The 19421-nt window shown below is 56.9% G+C and overlaps 1 protein-coding gene across 1 annotated transcript in view; it reads left to right on the forward strand.

Moving 5' to 3' along the window:
• Nucleotides 1–19421, forward strand: part of ANXA11 (annexin A11) — a 43575-nt gene that overhangs the window by 22850 nt on the left and 1304 nt on the right. The window contains exons 2-14 of the mRNA XM_077746377.1: nucleotides 2401–2463; nucleotides 4285–4397; nucleotides 5315–5704; nucleotides 6996–7083; nucleotides 7296–7390; nucleotides 8130–8243; nucleotides 9832–9922; nucleotides 10292–10371; nucleotides 10513–10569; nucleotides 13019–13112; nucleotides 16372–16467; nucleotides 17452–17510; nucleotides 17675–17797. Coding sequence (XP_077602503.1) covers nucleotides 2409–2463; nucleotides 4285–4397; nucleotides 5315–5704; nucleotides 6996–7083; nucleotides 7296–7390; nucleotides 8130–8243; nucleotides 9832–9922; nucleotides 10292–10371; nucleotides 10513–10569; nucleotides 13019–13112; nucleotides 16372–16467; nucleotides 17452–17510; nucleotides 17675–17797 — 1455 coding nt within the window. The 5' untranslated portion in view covers nucleotides 2401–2408. The remainder of the gene's footprint in view (nucleotides 1–2400; nucleotides 2464–4284; nucleotides 4398–5314; nucleotides 5705–6995; nucleotides 7084–7295; nucleotides 7391–8129; nucleotides 8244–9831; nucleotides 9923–10291; nucleotides 10372–10512; nucleotides 10570–13018; nucleotides 13113–16371; nucleotides 16468–17451; nucleotides 17511–17674; nucleotides 17798–19421) is intronic.

Below are 19421 nucleotides of genomic sequence, written 5' to 3' on the forward strand. Positions count from 1 at the left end.
TGTGTGTGTGTGTGTGTACATATACATCACCAAGTTTGTATGTTTACATTTTTTTTTAAAAAAAAAAAGATGTTAGCTTAGTATACACGCCATTTACACCTTGATTAATAATGGTGATCATTGCCTGTCCCCGTATATGAGACTGGCTAATTCTAAAAATAGCTACAGCATATTTACTGTATGGGTTTGTCCTGATTCACTTAACCAGCCCGTTACAGATGGTTATTTAGGGGTTTGTTATAGCAGAATGGCCCCAGTGAGATCCACATCTGTGTCGTTTCACACAGGTGTAAGTGTGCCTGGGTAATCGAATTCTAGAAGGTGAGTTTCTAGGTCAGACGGTGGCGTGTTACATTCTGACATCCCTGTGCTTGTAATTGGCAACTCTCCTCATGTATTAGTGTGTGCGAGAGCCTTCAGTTGCTTTTCTAGAGTTGCTGTTCACGTCATTTCCGTTCCTCTAGTGGTTATTGGGTTTTTTTTTTAATCGCTAAACAGTTTTCTTAAATTTTTCATTTCTCTTGTCTTTCCATTATTTTCCTTATTTGTTTCTTATTGTGCAGAACTTTAATTTTATGTCTTTGGGGCCCGGGGCCACCTCTTATGTTGAAATCTCTAGCTGAAATTAATTTTGATGTATGGAAACAGGGTAGTCTCCAGCTTTTGGTTGTTTGTGGTTTGTGTGTTTTCCCCCCTTCCTGGCTATGGATGGGGCTTTTTGGCCTCAGTCTTCTGGGAGGAGACGAGAAGGGTGTGGAGGGGTCTCTGATGCCCAAAACATCTGCTTAATGGTGATTTCCAGACATAAGGGCATCTGGGACACAACTGCAGCTCACACCGACCTCTGCAGGCGCTTCCTCTTCCCATCAGAAGGTTCCTGGCCCATCCATCATTCAGATCTCCAGGGTCTCCTCAGCAGTAGGGTCTGAGGATTCCGGCAGAAGGGGCGGGCCCTGGGAGGGCTCTGTGCTGACAGCTCAGCCAGCCCCAGGGGCGGGAGTCAGACCGAGGGCAGCGCCCCCGGGACCCTCAACCTCACCATGGTGTGCAAGGGGAAGGATCTTTGGCTCACTCTGCCGGTGGTGAATTCTAGCTCTCTCCAAGGTCACTAGGCCCTCATCTGACCTCCTGCCACCCTGTGTATAGTCGCCTCTGGTGACACATCCTGTATCCATTATTCCTGTGGGGCCTGTGGGACCAGTGGCTCCTTAAGGAGGCCTGTCAGCCTCCTTGCCAACAATATGCACAGACCTCCAAAGCAGCTTTGAAGGGAAACTCGAATCTTGTAGGTGAACGATGGCATGTAGAGCAGTGGTTCTCAGAGTGGGGTCCCCGCGCCAGCAGCGTCACCCTGGAGTTAGTTAGAAATGCAGATTCTGGTTCTGCAGTGGAGCCCAGCACCGGGTTTAAAAGCCCCCCGGGGGTCCTGATGCACACGCTGCAGTTTGAGAACGAGGCTGGGGCCCCACATACAGGGAGACGCCCGTGCCCTGGGGTCAGCAGTTGGTGTCCCACCACTCTCACCTGTCGCCAGGGGCCACTGCAAACTGTGGCAGTCGCTGATGAGCAGGAGTGAGTAGGCTGCATGACAGTCGAGTGGCTCAGGTCCCAGCTGGTCTGTGGCCCTCCTGGGCAGTGTAAGTGGCGTGCGGCACGGCAGAGGGATTATACAGAGGGACTGTGTGAAAGCAGGTGTCCCACCAGGCACCAGCAGGCGCGAGGCCCGGGTTCCAGGCCGTTCTCCTTCCCTGCTCCTGATCCTCAAGAAACTTACCCTTCCTGAGCGCCCAGGTGCCTCACTCTCCCTCCCTCCAGACCCGGGGTCAGATGGGGCATCCTAAGGTCTCTTGTTTCTAGGAATGAGGACTCCGTGCCACACGCCTGTGCCGGAGGAACCCGAGGTTGGAGAATGAAGAGTGTAGCTTGGGGCAGATGCACTTCGGGGTCCTGTGGGTAGCGCGGGGTCTGTCGGTTGGGCTCGGGACAGGCGCTCTGGCTGGGTGGTGACGAAGGCACTGGAAAATAAAGACAAATAGGCCCAGACCCCCCTGAGAACGCAGCAGTGTGTGCTCGCCTTTGAGGTCGGAGAACTGCTCCCCACTTTCAGCATCCTGTGTCAGCCAAAGTGGGAGTGAGGGGTGGGGAGGGGCTTTTGCCAGGAAACGCGGCCACTGGTGTGTGGTGAAGCCTGTCGCCGTGGGCACGGGCACAGTCACGGGTCTGCCCCTGCTTCCCTGTTCTCGCTGGTGGCCCAGCAAGGAGAAGGTGACCTGGGCCGGCCTGGGTCCTGCCCGAGGTACCCTCTCCTGCAGTGGCCCCGACTTGTGGCTGTCGCTATTGTTGAGAAGGCTGGTGGCAGCTCCCCACAGAGCCTGAGCACGGTTTCCTCTTCCCTTTCAGATCGAACCATGAGCTACCCAGGTTATCCCCCGCCCGGAGGCGGCTACCCGCCGGCCGCACCAGGTAAGAGGCTCCGGGCTGGTGGGGAAGGGAATGCCCTGTCCGTCCTACGCCCAGGAGTGAAGAGCGAGGGAGGAATGGGGCTTTCCAGTCATCTCCTCACTACCCCAAGGTCTCAGCCAGGTGGGGAGGGGCTGGAGAAAATCCTGGACCCAGGGCCTACGGACTTGAAGCACTTCCGGAAAGCCGGGACGAGGCCTGGACCCAGTTTCTTGCTTTAGTAGCTGATAGAAGCAGGCAAACACCTTCTTTTCTCAGAGACTCTGTTTTCTCCTTGGCAAATGGTTTCCACTATCTCCCCTCCACTGGGCTGTTGCAGATACCAATGAGGCAGCCGGGTAAAGCCTCTGGCACCGTGTCCTCCCAAGCACTGTTAGGTGACCGTGGCCCCTTGTCACTTCTCCTGCCCTGTGCTCAAGCCTGCTGTTGTGCAGCAGCAGGGTCCCCCCCCCGTCCCCCCTCCCCCCCCACCAAGGGAGGAAGAGGAGGGCGGCACAAGGGTCAGATGGTCGTGCCGCAGCGGCCCGACGCTGGGACTGAGAGCTGCGGGGCCACACATGTCTCTTCACACTCAGAAGGCAGCTACTCTGGGCCCGCCCCCTCCTAGTTCCTGAGATGAGACTGGGCCCCCACAGCCGGGGAGGAAACGAGGTTCCCTGGGATGCGGGGGCAGAGGGGACCAGGCCAGGCTGGTCATCCTGAGGTCGCCTGAGCCGCACTGCCCGTTGCCCCACAAGACCACCAGGCACATGCATTTCCCCAGAGCTGAAGTCCTGGAGTCTGAGCGCCCGTGGCCCCTGCAGGCCATTCAGCAGGAGGCGAAGAGGCCTGGAGCAGGGAGGCAGCTTGGCTGCCGTCATGTGGCGTACGGAGTCGACGGGGGGCGTTTCCCGGCCCCGGGATGCCCGGTGGGCCTCGTGGGCCTCTCCCAGTAGGGACCCTGCCCTTGTGTTCTACCCTTGCCGCCTCCGCCATGCTGAGCAGCAGGGAGGGGGCCGGAGGTGATTCCCGGCGGCACCTGTCCTCTGTCCCGGAGCCCCGGTCAGGACCGCGTGTAGCGCCCTCGGCCCGCACCGTGCTGCTGGCTGCCACACCCCTTGTCCCAGCGCCTGCCGCAGCCTGGGAGCCCCTCACGGGCGGTAGGCCTCAGTCCTGCTCACAGCAGTGAGACAAACGGATTGTTATCCCCACTTCTCAGCCGAGGAAGCTGGACTAGAGGGGCTGAGTCCCTCGCCCCAGGGTACACACCCAGTCCCTCTGGGTTCAGAGCTGGGGCTTTGTACTGCTGTTCCCCAGCTGCCCCCCCCCTCGCCCCCGCCTTGTAGGGATGGGTGTCTGTGTTTTCTGTGACCCAGCCCTGTCTCCCTCCACCCTCCCATCCTGCTCTCCCTGCCCTTCATGGACTTGTGATCGCAGGTAACCCAGGCGGCAGGACCTGTACCCCTCCCTGCCATGCTGTTGCCTCATTGCGAGTTCTCCGGGCTCTCTGGGCTCTACACAGTGTCCCCAAAGACCTGTTTTATGTCTGTATTCCTATTCCATGATGGTGAGCCCAGGAGGGCAGTCTGCCCTTGGCCCTCCTATGGAGGTCCTGGGAGTGTTTGCTGAACCCCACCTTCCTCGGAAGGAGGTGGGGGTCCCTCTCTTCTCCTCCTCTGGCAGTGGGACCAGGTTCAACTTTCTTGCCTCAGTGTTTTCCATAGGGTCTGTTGTGCTGTCCCCGAGGCCCTGCTTTGGCCTCCCCCCGACCCCTGAGAGCTTGATGCTTTGCCTTTCCCCGTTGGGGTGCCGGCAGGGTGCTAAAGGGCTTAGTGTTGCTTTCAGGTGGCGGTGCCTGGGGAGGTGCTGGCTACCCCCCGCCCAACATGCCCCCCATCGGGCTGGATAACATGGCCAACTACGCAGGGCAGTTCAACCAGGACTACCTCTCGGGAATGGTGAGTCCAGCTGTCCTCTGGGGCTGCCCCTGGGGCCACACCTGCATGGCCAGAGGGACAAAGACCTGCTGGCTTCAGAGGGGTCTGTGTGTGCACCTACCTGTGGGCAGGCACTGAGTATGCAGCTGCACTGAGGACGAAGGGTTTCCATGAGGCCTCTCTCCGGTTCAGTGTCCCTGTGCATCTTGATTTACCATCTGTAAAATGAGGGGAAGGGAAATGGCGTTGTGCTGCCGGGCTCTCAAGTCCCTGTCAGCTCTGAACTGGGTAGGGCTGGTACCTTCATAGAATATGTATTGAGCACCTTTTTTTTTTTTAAGTTTATTTATTTTGAGAAAGAGTGGGGGAGAGGCACAGGGCGAGAATCCCAAGCAGGCTCTGCACTGTCAGCACAGAGCCTGACTTGGGGCCCATGATATTGAGATCATGACCTGAGCCAAAGTCAAGAGTCTGATGCTTAACTGGCTGAGCCTTCCAGGGGCCCGGAGACATGCTACTTTTATTGTTACTTGGCTTGTAAAAGAATTCAGTTTATAATCTAAAAACAACTGCTCGCACAGTGTAAACCGTGCAGCCAGCACGCAGTCTCACTTGTGCCAGGCTTGTTCTAGATGCTATGGATATGTGAATACAACAAACAGAAATGTCAGCCCCATAGTCCGTGTCTACTGGGAAGACAGTCGCCATAAGTAAACTGTGGTGTTGGAGCAAACAGGGGTGCCCTGGGCACAAGTCAGATGAAGGGTCAGGGGTGCAGGGAGGGTGGATGGGGGACAGTTGGGTGGTCAGGCTGGGCCTCACTGAGAAATCGCTGGTGCTTGAACTATGAGCTCTGGGCAGAGAAGGATAGATGGACGGGTGTGGCCGTGCTCATCAGGGAGGGCCGTTGATCTTAGCCTCCCTTTGTGGACTTTCAGGCATCCAACATGTCCGGGACATTTGGAGGAGCCAACGTGCCAAACCTGTACCCTGGGGCCCCGGGGGGGGGTTACCCTCCCATGCCCCCTGGGGGTTTTGGGCAGCCCCCTTCAGCCCAGCAGCCTGTTCCTCCATATGGGATGTATCCGCCCCCTGGAGGAAACCCACCCTCCGGGATGCCTTCATATCCGCCATACCCGGGGGCCCCTGTGCCAGGCCAGCCCATGCCACCCCCTGGACAGCAGCCCCCAGGGTCCTACCCCGGACAGCCGCCAATGACCTACCCCGGGCAGCCGCCAATGCCGCCTCCCGGGCAGCAGCAGCCGGTGCCAAGCTACCCAGGATACCTGGCGTCCGGGACCGTCACCCCTGCCGTGCCTCCGGCCCAGGTGAGTGCCCGCCCTGCACCGCCCTTTGCCCAGGGCTGGGCCCCAAAGGCCCAACACATGTGGCTTCGTGGCCTCTGCCAGCAAGGCCAGGCAGGGGGTGGGGGCCAGATAAGGGCTCGGTCCTCCATCCATAACATCTTGCTTTAACAGGGTGTCGCATTCTCTCAAACTACCACCACCNCTTGGCTTGTGCTCTGGAAAGACCTGAGGGAGCTGGCCTGTTTCTTTCTCCCCGTTTGGCTAGATTCTCCACGCCTGAGCTGGGTCTGAACGTCCCATGTTCTCGTCATTCCTCCTTTGTCATTTACTGCCCGGGCTCTGTGTTTTGTACAAAATGCCCAGGCCACTGGCCTCAAGGCTTTGTGCCCAACAGCGCTTAGTCTTTAGCCCCCTGAGGTGCCTCTCGGGCTGGACTTAGAGGATTCTCAAAGCTGCCCTTGGCTGGGGAAGGGTGTTGGCGGTTCCTTCGGGGCCACTCTGGGCTCATTTTGGAGAGCATCTCATGTTTGCAGTGCCTAGAATTCATTGTCTTGGTTACGGGGCCAAACCAGCCAAGCATCGTGCTGGACTACTATTTTTGGACTGAGGGTCTCTGTCTTCCCTGCCCCCACAGTCCCCTATCCCCACCCTGCTCTCCCTCCTCCCTGTGCCATCCCCCTCATCCCCTCTCAGAGCTTCTCTCCTTAACTCTGCTAAAACCGGTGTTGAACTGGCCACGGAGCTTGGTCCACCAGGAGACCATTTAGGCAGGGAGGTTTGTGTGCCGGGGAGCGCAGCTGTTAGTGTGAAGTCCGGCGGGCAGGCAGGTCACAGACCCCGGAAACCAGTGGGCGTTCCGTTGCGAAGGCTGGGCACCCACATTACTGGGGGAAGAGCACCTTTCTCTCATTTGCACAGAGGTGCCATGTGCACTGCCCAGACCCTGTTCAGAGGAGCCTAATATGTGCTCACATGCGCTGTGCAGTGAGGCATCAAGAAGAGGCCAGTGGCCGCTGCTCCCAGGGCCTCCCCTTTCGCCGGGAACCCAGGCCCAATCCTGAAGGCCCTGGGCAGGGGGCAGATTTTCAGCAACAGGGCTCAGAGCTGGGCCCCTAGCCACGGGAGCCAGGCAGAAGCCTTGGGACCAGAACACGAGGACACGTTATGATCCCAGTAGGCCCACTCAGTTATTGATTGCAGGCTCCTTCAGGTACCCCAACATGGGGCGGTAAGATCACCTCCAGAGTCTGGGCTGGGGAAGTCTTGCATGCGGGAGACATGACATCTTACCCAAGTCTGTCTGTCCGAGCAGTATGGAAACCGAGGCACCATCACAGACGCTCCTGGCTTTGACCCCTTGCGAGATGCTGAGGTTCTGCGGAAGGCTATGAAAGGCTTTGGTGAGAAACCCGCGGTGGCTCACATCCTAATGGCCCCCTGGCTCACCAGGCCGCATGTAGGGCATCCGGGGACAGGGAACCCAGTCCCAGGGGCGAGGGGAGAGGAGGTGGACATGGGGGTGCGGTTGGCACGTCCATGAGAATTCGAGGGCCCGGGCCAGGGTGGCCCCCACGGCCGCAGCCCTGCCCACACCTACCTCGTCTTCCCCCAGGGACCGATGAGCAGGCCATCATCGACTGCCTGGGGAGTCGCTCCAACAGGCAGCGGCAGCAGATCCTCCTGTCCTTCAAGACCGCTTACGGGAAGGTGAGGGGGACTGCGGGCAGAGGGAGGCCGCTCTCCGCCAGGCTGAGGCACGTCCTCCGGCACAGTCCCGCTCACCCTTGCTTTTCCTTGGTGCCAAGCGAGTCTAGATCTCCTGGATGGGCAGTAAGGCCCATTGGGTCGTTTCCTGCTGCCCACCCAGTAGTGGCCTCTCGGCTCATGGCATTTTCTAGAGCGGAAGGATACTCTGAGGGGGAGATCCCAAAGGCCAGGGGGCACTGCGGTTTGATGAGAGGCGCCTAGAGATCTGGGCTCCAGTCCTGGCTCTGCTGTGACTCCCAGAGACTACGGACAAGGCATCGCCCTTTCACCCCCTCCCGCCTGGCCAGTTTTCCCTCCAGGGGACCCAGGCTGCGAGTCCCTGCCCTCTTCACGACCGCTCCAGGAGGTGTAGCTCACGGAAGAGCTTTGAAGGAAAAGGCTTTCTGTTCTGAACAAATGCAATGGGACATGTTTTGAACTTCTGGGCTTTTGAATCTGAGGCAAACACGGGCTGACTTGAACAGGATGATGTCCTAGCCCTGTGTTTCTGCAGCTTGAATGTGCCCGGGTCCCCGGGGAAGCTGGCTCAGATGCAGGCCCCAGCTCAGCAGGTCCGGGCTGGCTGAGATCTGGCTTCTGTGAGGCAGATGCTGCTGGTCCCCAGACCTGGCACATTGTCCCTATTAGTCACCTCCTGTGGGTTCTCAAAATTGGTCTGTCTGTTTGAATATTCGACCAGGATCTGATCAAAGATCTGAAATCCGAACTGTCAGGAAACTTCGAGAAGACAATCTTGGCTCTGATGAAGACCCCAGTCCTCTTTGATGTCTATGAGATAAAGGATGCCATCAAGGTGTGTACACGTGTGCGTTCGTGTGTGTTTCCGTTTGCATGCAAGGATGCACAGGCCAGGGAAAGGTCTGGCCTGCATGGTGTGCTTTAACCCGTTCGTTAGCTGCTGTTGTGAGTGTGGCTCCTGGGCCTTCTCGGACTGGAGTCCGAGTTCTGGTGACTTCTCCAGGAGGCAGCAAAGGGGTCATTCATCATCGGAGAGCATCTTGGTCTCTGTCTGAAAAGCATGGTGACAAGAGATTCAGCCACAGAAGAGACGAGCTGTCCCTCGGTCCAAATTCCACATGGATGCAGCTTCTGACTGGCCTAGTTGGGGTTAATATCTGCCCCCGGTCTAGTCATGTGTGACCAAGGCGAGGGTCCTATACTTTCTGTATAGCCCTGTGGCTCCCGGGAGCCACAGCAGGCATCCTGTGGACGGGGAGGGGGCAGCTCCCACAGAAGGAGGAAACCCTCGTGAACTGAACAGGTGCTCCAGAAGGAGTCCATCATTTTTCAGGGGGCCTGAGGGGCACAGTGGCTTTTCCTGCCCCCAAGAGGAGAGGCAGAGGATTCAGGATGGAGCCTGGAGGGGAGAGAGGACCCTGCTGAAGTCCTCAGATGTGCCCTCTCCTGGGGACAGGTCCAGAGGCGGTTGGGGATGGCACCCCAGACCTCTGGCTGGCCCCTGCCCCCCAGCCAGCTGCATGAGGTGGAGGTGGTTGTTGACTATAGGAAACAGCACAGGTTGGGGTCATCTGTCCTTGACAAGCTATGTGTCCATGAGCATCTGTAAAATGGGAAGGCGGACGCTCTTTCTTGTGGCGTGCGGTGAGCACTGGGCGAGGTAGCTAACAGAAGCTCTTTGTAAGCTCTGAGTAATGTAATAGTGTAATCGTGAAAATCGCTAGTCCTGTGTGGTGCTTCCTACATGACTGGCGTGTTCTAAGTGCTTTTCCTGCGTATCTCATTTAATCCTCATGACTTTTCAGGAGGCAGGTGTTAGTGTTGTTCCCATTTGATGCACAAGGAACCTGAGGCACAGAGAGGTTAAGGTGCCTGTGGTCACACAGCTAAGACCAAGGTTCAAGGCAACCTAGCAGCCATGATGCTGACCGTGTCCTCGGCTTCCTCCCCGTCCCTGACGTGGTTGGTCCTCTCTCTTGGCCTCTTCTAGCGGTCTTTAGATGATCCACATCTGGTCTAGGACCCCCATTTGTCTACACCCCTGCTCTTGCGTTATACCCATTTTTCGGTTGTTTCTTGTCTCATTTGTGGGCCGAACTTGGAATGACACAGGTCTGGGTCTACACCTCAACCCACCATGAACCGTGTGGCCTCGGACAAGTCACTACACCTCTCTGGTGCTCAGTTTCCTGGTGGCACGGTGGGGTGTCCCTTCCTGTGATCTGTTTCCGTCACCATGTTGCCATCATCCTGCCGTACTTTTCTGGGCCTGGGGCCTCCACCGCCAAGCGGGGTGGGTGTGGCTGGGGCAGCGGCTGCTGCTGCTGGGATCTGTGCTGCAGGGCCTATGGCCCTGGCTCGTTCCCGGGATGCTGGCGAGGGAGCTGTGACAGGCCTGTGGTTTGTGTTCTCTGCTGCTGCAGGGGGCTGGCACCGACGAGGCCTGTCTGATCGAGATCTTCGCCTCCCGCAACAATGAGCACATCCGGGAACTCAGCAGAGCCTACAAAACAGGTTAGTCTGGTGCCCCCCCACCGCATGCACCCATGCTCTCTGGGCCCCGGCCGCGCCCTTTCCCACGGCCTCCTCAACTTCCCTGGCCTCCTTATCACCTCGTCTTCTGCCACCCCCTCCACAGGGGGCTCCGATCCAAGACCCACCCCTGCCTGCTGTTCACGGGGCAGGTGACTGGGGTCAGGGAGGGGTGAGGGGGAGAACTCCTCGGGTGTGGTGTGGGCCAGGCCAGGTGGGCCTGGAGGTCACGGCCCTGTGTCCCCGGAGGGCTGTGTGGACCACCTCTCTCCTCGCGCCCGCGCCCTTCTGCCACGAGGGCCTGCTGTTGGCTGTGGCTGCAGGTGGGCCTCCTCTGTGTCTCCCTTTCAGAATTCAAGAAGACCCTGGAGGAGGCCATCCGAAGCGACACGTCAGGGCACTTCCAACGGCTCCTCATCTCTCTGTCTCAGGTACCCTTCCTACTACCCAACTCGGAGGCTCAGAGCAGAGTGGGGCGGACCTGTGAGCAGTGAGGAAGGGGGGGGAGGGAGGGCGGAGGAGGCACGCAGCTGCAGGCAGGAGCCTTGACCACACGTCCTGCTTCCTTTCAGGGAAACCGGGACGAAAGCACCAACGTGGACATGTCACTCGTCCAGAGGGACGCCCAGGTGGGTGTGCTGGCCAGGGGCCCCTCCTGGGCTTCCGGCGTCGGGGTGTACCTCTACTTTCTTTCTTTATGTTTTCACATGTATTTATTTTGAGAGAGAGGGAGCACACAGGAGGGGCAGAGAGAGAGAGAGAGAGAGAGAGAGAGGATCCCAAGCAGGCTCCGCACTCAGCATGAACCGTGAGATGACAACCTGGCGGAAACCAAGAGCCAGGTGCTTAAGTGACTGAGGCACCCAGGCGCCCTGCCCCCCACTTTCCTGCTGCCCGAGGGAGGAGCTCTGGGATGGGCAGAGTGAGTCTCAGATGGGCTCTGCTGCTTATCGGCCATGTGACCTTGAGCATGTCCGGGCTCCCAGCCGTCTGTCTATCTTTATCCCTCCTCCACCTCCCCCTGTTTCTGATCCCTCTGAGCCAACGTATGAGATAAGTATTGCCAGAGTTGGTAGATTAGTTATGGGTGCAGGATGTCATGTGACCTGGTCCTCTTCCTGCCTTTGGCTGCATATATCATTGTTTGCAAACGGGCAGACTTCACACTTGCCTCACAATGCTTTTGAAGGTCTGAGCCCAGGAGCCTGCTGTCATGTTAGTTGTGCAGCCTTAGAATCCTGCCCTTGTCCCCAGCCTGGTACGATTGTGGACAAAAGGCGAAGGCCTCTGGCTGTTCCTCTTTGTCCAGGCATTGGGCTCCTCTCTAGAGGAGTCTGCGTTTCCCACCAAGGAGCTCACACCATAGCAGTTCTGGTGGGAGAGAGAGAGCTGGCTTCGCCTCGCTCCCCTTTCATCACTCTGCTGTCGGTCAGATTGAAGGGGACCTCGTGGAGGGGACAGCTGCTCTTATGCTCTGGTCCGTTTCCTTCCAGATGAGGAAACTGAGTCTCAAAACATTTGAGCCTTGTGCCCAGGGAAACCTGGAGGCAGAGACCAGATAAGGGCCTAGACTCCTGGCTTGTTCCCTGTCCCCAGGGAACAGCAGATGCCCTCCTGCAGGGTCTGCCCTAACATTCCCTGGGCTTGGGACAGCTGTTCCCATTTCTGGACTCAGGGCTGGGCCCCCCCGCAAGCTCCCAGGCTCTGGCTCTTGTCCCCATGGAAATTTTCCTATTCCCGTTTTCCTGCTTCCTAGGCAGTCCATTCTCTCGCTGAGGCAGAAGTTGCCTCAGTTTCTTGGTTTTGTGGCTACTTCTCTGTCTTCTTAGTTGTGGACCTGCTTCTGCCTCGCCTTGACCCATGGGATCTCCGCGCCCCTGGTGGCTGCCCCCCTCCCCTGCCTCTCGGTGCCTTTAGATCCATGAGACACTACTGGGGCCTCGAGGGCACCTTCAGGCCATCTGGTGCTGGGGTTGCAAGTTGGCAAGTGTTTTGGGCTCCAACTTTAAAGGATTTAACAGGCAACTGCAGATTCTGCCCGTTTGCAAACATCATGGTAGACACAGTGAAACACAGGGAAAGCTCCTATCACGTGCAATCCCACATCCACGGTTAGAGGCTATCAGCTGTCATAATATTTATTGTTTCACATGTTCCCCCTTATAGATAGGGAAGCTGCTTATAAAGACTGGGAAATTTTACATAGAAATCTGGATTTCTGGCCACTGTGAGCCTGGTTTCCCTATTAGGGGTGCACAGCAGGTGCTGGGAAGCAATCGCCCCTCCCCATGGTTGGCCTCAGTCCCCACCACCCCCTGGCCTGACAGCCAGCCCGTTTTCCTCATTTAAGGTTCCCAGCTAGGGGCACCTGGATGGCTTAATCCGTTGAGCGTCTGACTTCGACTCGGGTCATGATCTCATATGATCTTCGTGGGCTCGAGCCCCACATCAGGATCTGTGCTGACAGCTAGCTCAGAGCCCGGAGCCTGCTTCAGATTCTGTGTCTCCCTCTATGCCCCTCCCCTACTCATGCTGTCTCTCTCTGTCTTTCAAAAATAAATAAACATTAAAAAATTAAAAAAAAAAAAAGACTATCATTTAAAAAAAAAAGTGAAGTACCCAGTTAACCCTTTTGGGCTTTCAAGTTTGTGACCCTGGATCTAACCTGACCTTCACATTTTAAAGATGAGGGAGTGAGGCCCTGAGCGGGCCAGTGGCCTGCCTGGAGTCCTGTAGCAAGTTGGTAGCCAAGCCCTTGTTCTGCTTTGCCCGGTGCGGCTACTCCCTTGCTTGGGTTAAAGCTACTCCTTGCCCGTCCTGGCCCCCATCGGCCTTGGTTCTGCTAGTCCAGGGTGTCCCGTCCTGCACCCCTCCCTGCCCACCACCCTGCCTCAGAATCCCCTGCGTTGCCAGCCAGAGGATGTGTGAATGGTGTCTAGTTCCACGTGGTGAAGGGAGCACAGCCAGGGCACTGCTCCCATTTCTTTTCCCTCTGGGCCTGCAAGGCTGTCATAGGTGGCCTGGGCCTGCTCTCTGGGGTGAGGCCGGCACTGACTGCCTATCTTCCCATCTGTCCAGGAGCTGTATGCCGCTGGGGAGAACCGCCTGGGGACAGATGAGTCCAAGTTCAACGCAATTCTGTGCTCTCGGAGCCGGGCCCACCTGGTGGCAGGTAAGGCGGTCCCAGGCCTCCCTGGGGCCAGATAGATGAGGTCAGACAGGGTGACAAGGAGGAGACAGCTTGCAGAAACACTGGGCGGTCCCACTCCGCGTGAGGCTTTCCTCCACCATAAAGGTGCCCCCTGGTGGTGACTTAAAACATCTTCTTGGTGGGTTTCCTCAGTTAATGTGTGCATCTGGCTCTGGAGGAAAGCAAAGGAAGAGGTGAGAGGAATGGCAGTCTCCTGATGGCTGGTGTCTTTCTACACCAGAACGTGGAAAGTAGAGTTCAGACAGCCTTCAGGAGCACGTGTTCCAGTGCTTTCCGGTGCATGGCATAAAAACATAAGCATAACAATTGGGGGCACATGGGTAGCTCAGTCGGTTAAGTGCCCAACTTCGACTCAGGTCATGATCTCACGGTTCGTGGGTTCAAGCCCCGCGTCGGACTCTGTGCTGACAGCTCAGAGCCTGGAGCCTGTCTTCAGAATCTGTGTCTCCCTCTCTGACCCTCCCCTGCTCACGCTGTCTCTCTCTCTCTCTCAGAAATAAATCAAAACATTTAAAAAAATATTTTTTAAAACAATTAATCACACATTGTACAATAGTAACCTTTATTTACTTCTTGACTCAGAATTGATAAGCCAGGCTCCTGCCGTGTGCCGGGTCGGGGAGGAGATGTGGAGAAGCAGGAGGGAACAGCATCATGGGATGTCTGCTGTCCTCAGGCTCACACACCAACAGTAAACAAAAATTAAATAAAGTCCCTGCCAGATGGCAAACCCTTTAGAGGCAAACTATAAAGTTGGAAACGGGGATAGAGAATGGTACAGGGGTCGGTGATGGTGCTTGAGGTGGTCCTTGCTGAGGTCATGACATTCGAGTTAAAAGCATGACAGAGTCGGGGCACCTGGGTGGCTCCGTCGCTTGAGCGACTGACTCTTAATTTCGGCTCGGGTCATGATCTCACGGTTCAGTTGGTGGGTTCAAGCCCCGTCTCAGGCTCTTGTGCTGACAGTGTGGAGCCTACTTGAAATTCTCTCTCTCTCTCTCTCTCTCTCTCTCTTTCTGCCTTTTCCCCACTCGTGCGCTCACTCTCTCTAAAAATAAATAAATAAAACTTGCTTAAAAATTAAAAAGGAATAGAAATATGACAGAGTTTCAAGTGCAAAGGCCCTGAGCAGGGCGGCTCCCAGCAAAGGGGGTCTTTGAGGCCCGGGGCAGGAGGCGTGAGTGAGAGCCGGAGGAGGCGAGGTCAGAGTGATGGGAGGCCCTGGGGACAGTTGCATGGACTTGGGTTTTCATCCTGAATAAAACCAGAAGGCATTGGAGGACTCGGGGTGGAGAAGGGATGTGGTTTAACTTAGATTTTGCCTGTTCATTGGCTGTTGTGTTGTCCAGGGTGGAGGGCTCAGTGCCAGAGCACGAAGGCAGCTGGGAGGCTGGTGGCCTGGACCGGGTGGCAGGCGCAGGGAAGGGGAGGGGCAGATACTGGGCCTGCGGGCTGATGCTTGGATGCAGGGGGATGTGAGCGGAGCCAACGTTGGAGGATGGGGGGAGCCTGTCTCCCGGCTGGGCCCGAGGAGGAGTGGAGTGCCCGCCTCTCCGCTGCGATCAGGAAGCTGTGGACGGAGCAGGCTTTCGGAGGGAAAGAAGTCAGGTGCCTCAGTCTAGAGATTCCAGGGGGACAATTGGGTTTAGATTCTGGAGGTCAGGAAAAGAGGCCAGAAGTCTAGGCTAGGGCTGGAAGCTTGGGAGCTCTGCGTGTGTCATCGGTGCTTGAGGCTTTGGGACTGCAAGAGGTTCCCCCGGGAGGGGTTCTGGGGGGAAACCAGTGGAGGGCAGGGCCGTGGCTGTCACAGAAGACCGTGAAGGTACACCCGGGGAAGGGGAGTCCGGAGACCAGCCGTGTCGGAAAGGCAAGCATGCGAGGTGGTGAGGATGGAGAATGACAGCCACGCTTCGCAACACGGTGGGGGCCCAAGGGGAAACCCAGGCACCCATTCTGTGCGGGCACTGAGGCTGCACTGCGTTCAGGAGGGGCGGGGCGGGGCCGCCAGGAAGTTAGGCCCCCCAGCTGGTCACGTGGCAGAGCTCAGGTCTGAACTTGGGCCCTGGCCCCAGAGCACTTCTCGACCCCTCCGCTGCACTGTCGCGGAGCACGAGGGAACGTATTTCCATCTGGGTCTTCGTGTATTTCAGTGAGCGCAGAGTATGTAAGTAGTGCATCGAACCCACAGTTTCAAAACTATGATTACTTGGGAGGAAAAGAGGAGCTGATCTGAAGAAAATAGGAAGTAGTGAAGACCAATCCAGCTGCAGCAGAAATCACAACCAGAGATGCGAGTGACCGAGGTGTGGGGGGCAGTGGGAGAAAGTGGGACCTGGGCAGGGCAAGCGGGGTTTATATCCAGGCTCAGAGCTGGGGTTAGGACTCAGGTCCCTTCTGTGCCGCCTGCCTCTCTAGGAACCTGGGGTCCTGCTCCCGTGCCTGGCTTGTCCTGGCACAGGCTATGGGGGCTGGATAGGACTTAGTGCACGGTCCGATGGCAGACAGGACAGACACACAGATACTGGAGGAGGATTGTGGGTGTGGACGGAGGGAAGGGATTTGGGAAGAGAGCGAACCTTCTGGTGTGTGTGTGTGTGTGTGTGTGTGTGTGTGTGTGTGTGTGTGTATGGAGAGGTCCTGGGTGGGGATGTGAGGTATGACTTGGCAGTCTGGTGAGGGGATCACATGAGCAGGCGGGGGTTGGGGGCACACGTCTGCCTAACGAGAGCTGGGTTGGCACGATCGGGGGGTCCTTGTGGGGTGCTGCGGGCAGAGGGGAGGGGCGGGCCCTGGCGTTTCCTCGTGTGTCCAAATCTCTTCTTAATAGGACACCAGTCAGATCGGATTAGGGCCCACACTAAGGGCCTCAGTTTTTTCTTTTTTTTAAAGTGTTTATTTTTGAGAGAGAGAGAGAGAGAGAGAGAGAGCCCCAAGCAGGCTCCCTGCTGACAGCACAGAGGCCCACATAGCGCTCAAACTCCCATATCAAAAGATCACGACCTGAGCTGAAACCAAGAGTTGGATGCTTCACCGACCGAGCCACCCAGGTGCCCCGGTAAAGGGCGTCATCTAACTTAATCGCTTCTTTAAAGTCTGCATTGTCAATACGGTTACATTCTGAGGTGTACTGAATGTACACCTGAGGGTTAGGACTCCACCATTGTGGGTTTGAGGGGGACAGAATTCAGCTCGTAACTTGTCCCTTCTCTCTTTCCGCTAGTTTTCAACGAGTACCAGCGGATGACGGGTCGAGACATTGAGAAGAGCATCTGCCGGGAGATGTCTGGGGACCTGGAGCAGGGCATGCTGGCCGTGGGTCAGTGTCCTGGGGTCGCTGGGCCGCATTGGCAGCTTTCAGTGTGCTCACCGCTCTCTCCTTCAGGGGTGGCAGCTAGTGAACCACGTGATCCAAGATTGCTAAATCCTGGGCCTACCATGGGGTGGGGGGGGACGGGACTGCCCAGCACCTCCCTGCCCGGCGCTGCCTGCCCAGCTGCCCCTCCCGCGGTCCTGGAGGCCTACGTGTTTGTCGTGTTTGTGTCTCAGGCGCAGCTCCAGGGAAGGGAGCTGCGGTGCGGGCACCCGTGGGAGCGCCGCCAGCCCCTCTCCCGGAGGAAGATGACTCATATCCTGCCAAGTTCCCTCTAAAAATACATCCCTGCAGGCAGTTGTCAGATGTTTGTGATGGAAACACGTGGAAAGATTTTTACTTGCAACAGCAAAACAGGCCCTCGCTAAGGAAAGCTGGCTGAGCTCCCAGAACGGCGCAGGGCTGTGCGGTCCACGGCAGGGCCCGGTGGGCTCACGTCTGGCCACCGTCAGGGCTTGGGCCCCGGCCGCGTGGCCCTCGCCACCTCCCCGAACCCCGTGGGGACGTAGCGGTCTGCCCGTCCTTGGCTGTGCTTTTCTTGGAGCTGTCTGGTGGGATGGGCCCGCCCTCCTGTGCGTGTCCTTCATGGTGTAGGGATCACGGCCTGAGGTCTCTAAGGAGACATTTGTTCCACTCAGCCGTCCTTTCTCGGTGAAAGTCCCAGCCCCTTGCAGAACGCGGTTCCCTGGCACCAGCCGTGTTTCTTCCCTGCACGGCTCCTTTTGCCACATGGGTTGCCAGGAAGGAGGCTGAGATTGGTTCCCAGGCCCTGCATGATTCTGTCCCAACGACCCAGAGCCGAGATCACAGATGATTGAGCCTGGAGGAGAAATGGGGAGAGGAAGGTGGAGGCGGTGACAGGCCTCCCATCCGAGGTCCCTTGGACTGAGCGTTTCCTGCACATTGAGTTACGCTGTTTCTCTCTTGTAGTGAAGTGTCTCAAGAACACCCCAGCCTTCTTCGCTGAAAGGCTCAACAAGGCCATGAGGGTACGTGCCTCCCACATGCAGGGGGCGGGGCGGGGGAGTCTCAGTCCCGCTCATGACCGGGGCCCGAGGAGAGCCACCCCTCGGCTAAGAGGACAGAGGGCCCACGGGCGGGCGTGGGACGGCAAGGAGGCCCACTGCTCACGCCCTTGGTGGACTCTCTCCAGGGAGCGGGGACAAAGGACCGGACCCTGATTCGCATCATGGTGTCTCGCAGTGAGGTCGACCTCCTGGACATCAGAATGGAGTATAAGCGGCTGTACGGCAAGTCACTGTACCACGACATCTCGGTACGGGCCCCCTGGGGGATGGATGCTCGGGGACCTCCCTGCTCAGACCCCTGGCCTCTGCCATGCATGGGCATCTTGCCTGCGGGCTTCGTACTTGCTCTCTTCAGCTTCCGCTTGTTTGTAAGAGTCGCCCCCAGACTATTGTAAGCTCCCGACGGCAGGCTGGACCTTGACCTTGTGTGGTGCCCCATCCATATCTCCTCAGCCTCCAGCACACCTGCTGCTCAGTAAATGGAAGGGAGGGGGAGTGCAAACACCAGTATCTGAGGAAACACAGGGCCTCCCCACCTTGGTATTTGTCACCCTGTGACTCTGACGCGTCGGTGAGGACCCCCATCCCCAACCTCTCTGGAGCTCAGCCCCCTGACGGGTACTTCCTTCACCCAGCCTCACGGCAGAGGTAGCGTAGGAAGGCACTTGAGAACAGGGCTCTGGGGTCACAGCCGTTCCACACAGCTGTCCTTTCTCCATCAGGGTCACAGTCCCGAGGTGGCCCCTTGCGCTGGGGCAGGAACACGGTTCCTCTTCAGGCTGGAGTCCAGCCCAGCTCTTCCCCTTGCTAACTGTGACCTTGAACAGATTCCTCACCCTCCTGGACTCCAGCTCCATCATCCCCAAGACGGGGATAATTGTAGTTCCCCCTAGGAGTTCGGGAGCCTTGAACGAGACAGCCGCTACGAAGCACATCATGTGACCTGTGGCAGGTCTAAGAAATGCGAGCTACTCTTATCACTGTGTTCCACTCTTATCACTGTGTTTCAGGGCCGGTCTGACAAAATGCATTCCTGTCGGCCGGGGGTGGGTCTGACCATTCAGTTCTGAACTGGCATGAGCCTTGAAACCAAAGCCCCCACAGCCAGGTTCCGATTTCAAACTCCCTTGCATTTGATGTTGGGCCTGTCACTGAGAACAGCTGATGTCCATTTCCTGGCTATAAAAATGACGCTGTTGATAGCAGAGGATTAGTGATTCAGAGTGGCTCTTGTGTACCCGTGGGCACCTGGAAGATACCAGAGGCCTCACCCCTGAGGCAGGAAATGGTAGAAGGAAATGATCAGAAGTTAGCTAAGTAAGGGGCGCCCGGCTGGCTCAGCCGTCAGAGCCTGCAACTCTTGAACTTTTGGTTGTGAGTTCAAGCCCTGTCTAGGGAATAGAACTTACTTAAAAAAGAAATTAATTTAAAGTAAATAAAATTAGGGGCACCTGGGTGGCTCGGTTAAGTGTCCAACTTTGGCTCAGGTCATGATCTCTCTCTGTGCTGATAGCTCAGAGCCTGGAGCCTGTTTTGGATTCTGTGTCTCCCTCTCTCTCTGCCCCTCCCCAGCTCATGCTCTGTCTCTCTCTGTCTTAAAAATAAATAAACATTAAAAAAATTTTTTAATAAAGTAAATAAAATTATTTAAAGGAAATAAAACTTCTTTTTAAAAAAGGAAGTTAGCTAAGTGTTTTCTGCATTTAAAAAAAATTTTTTTTTTAATATTTATTTTTGAGAGAGAGAGAGAGAGAAATTCTGTGCACATGCAAGTGAGGGAGGCGTAGATAGAGCAGGACACAGAGGATCCAGAGTGGGTTCTGAGCTGACAGCAGAGAGCCCGATGTGGTGTTCGAACTCAAACACCATGAG

Source organism: Crocuta crocuta, unplaced genomic scaffold (genome assembly GCF_008692635.1).
Source record: "Crocuta crocuta isolate KB4526 unplaced genomic scaffold, BGI_CrCroc_1.0 scaffold28, whole genome shotgun sequence".
Taxonomy (NCBI): domain Eukaryota; kingdom Metazoa; phylum Chordata; class Mammalia; order Carnivora; family Hyaenidae; genus Crocuta; species Crocuta crocuta.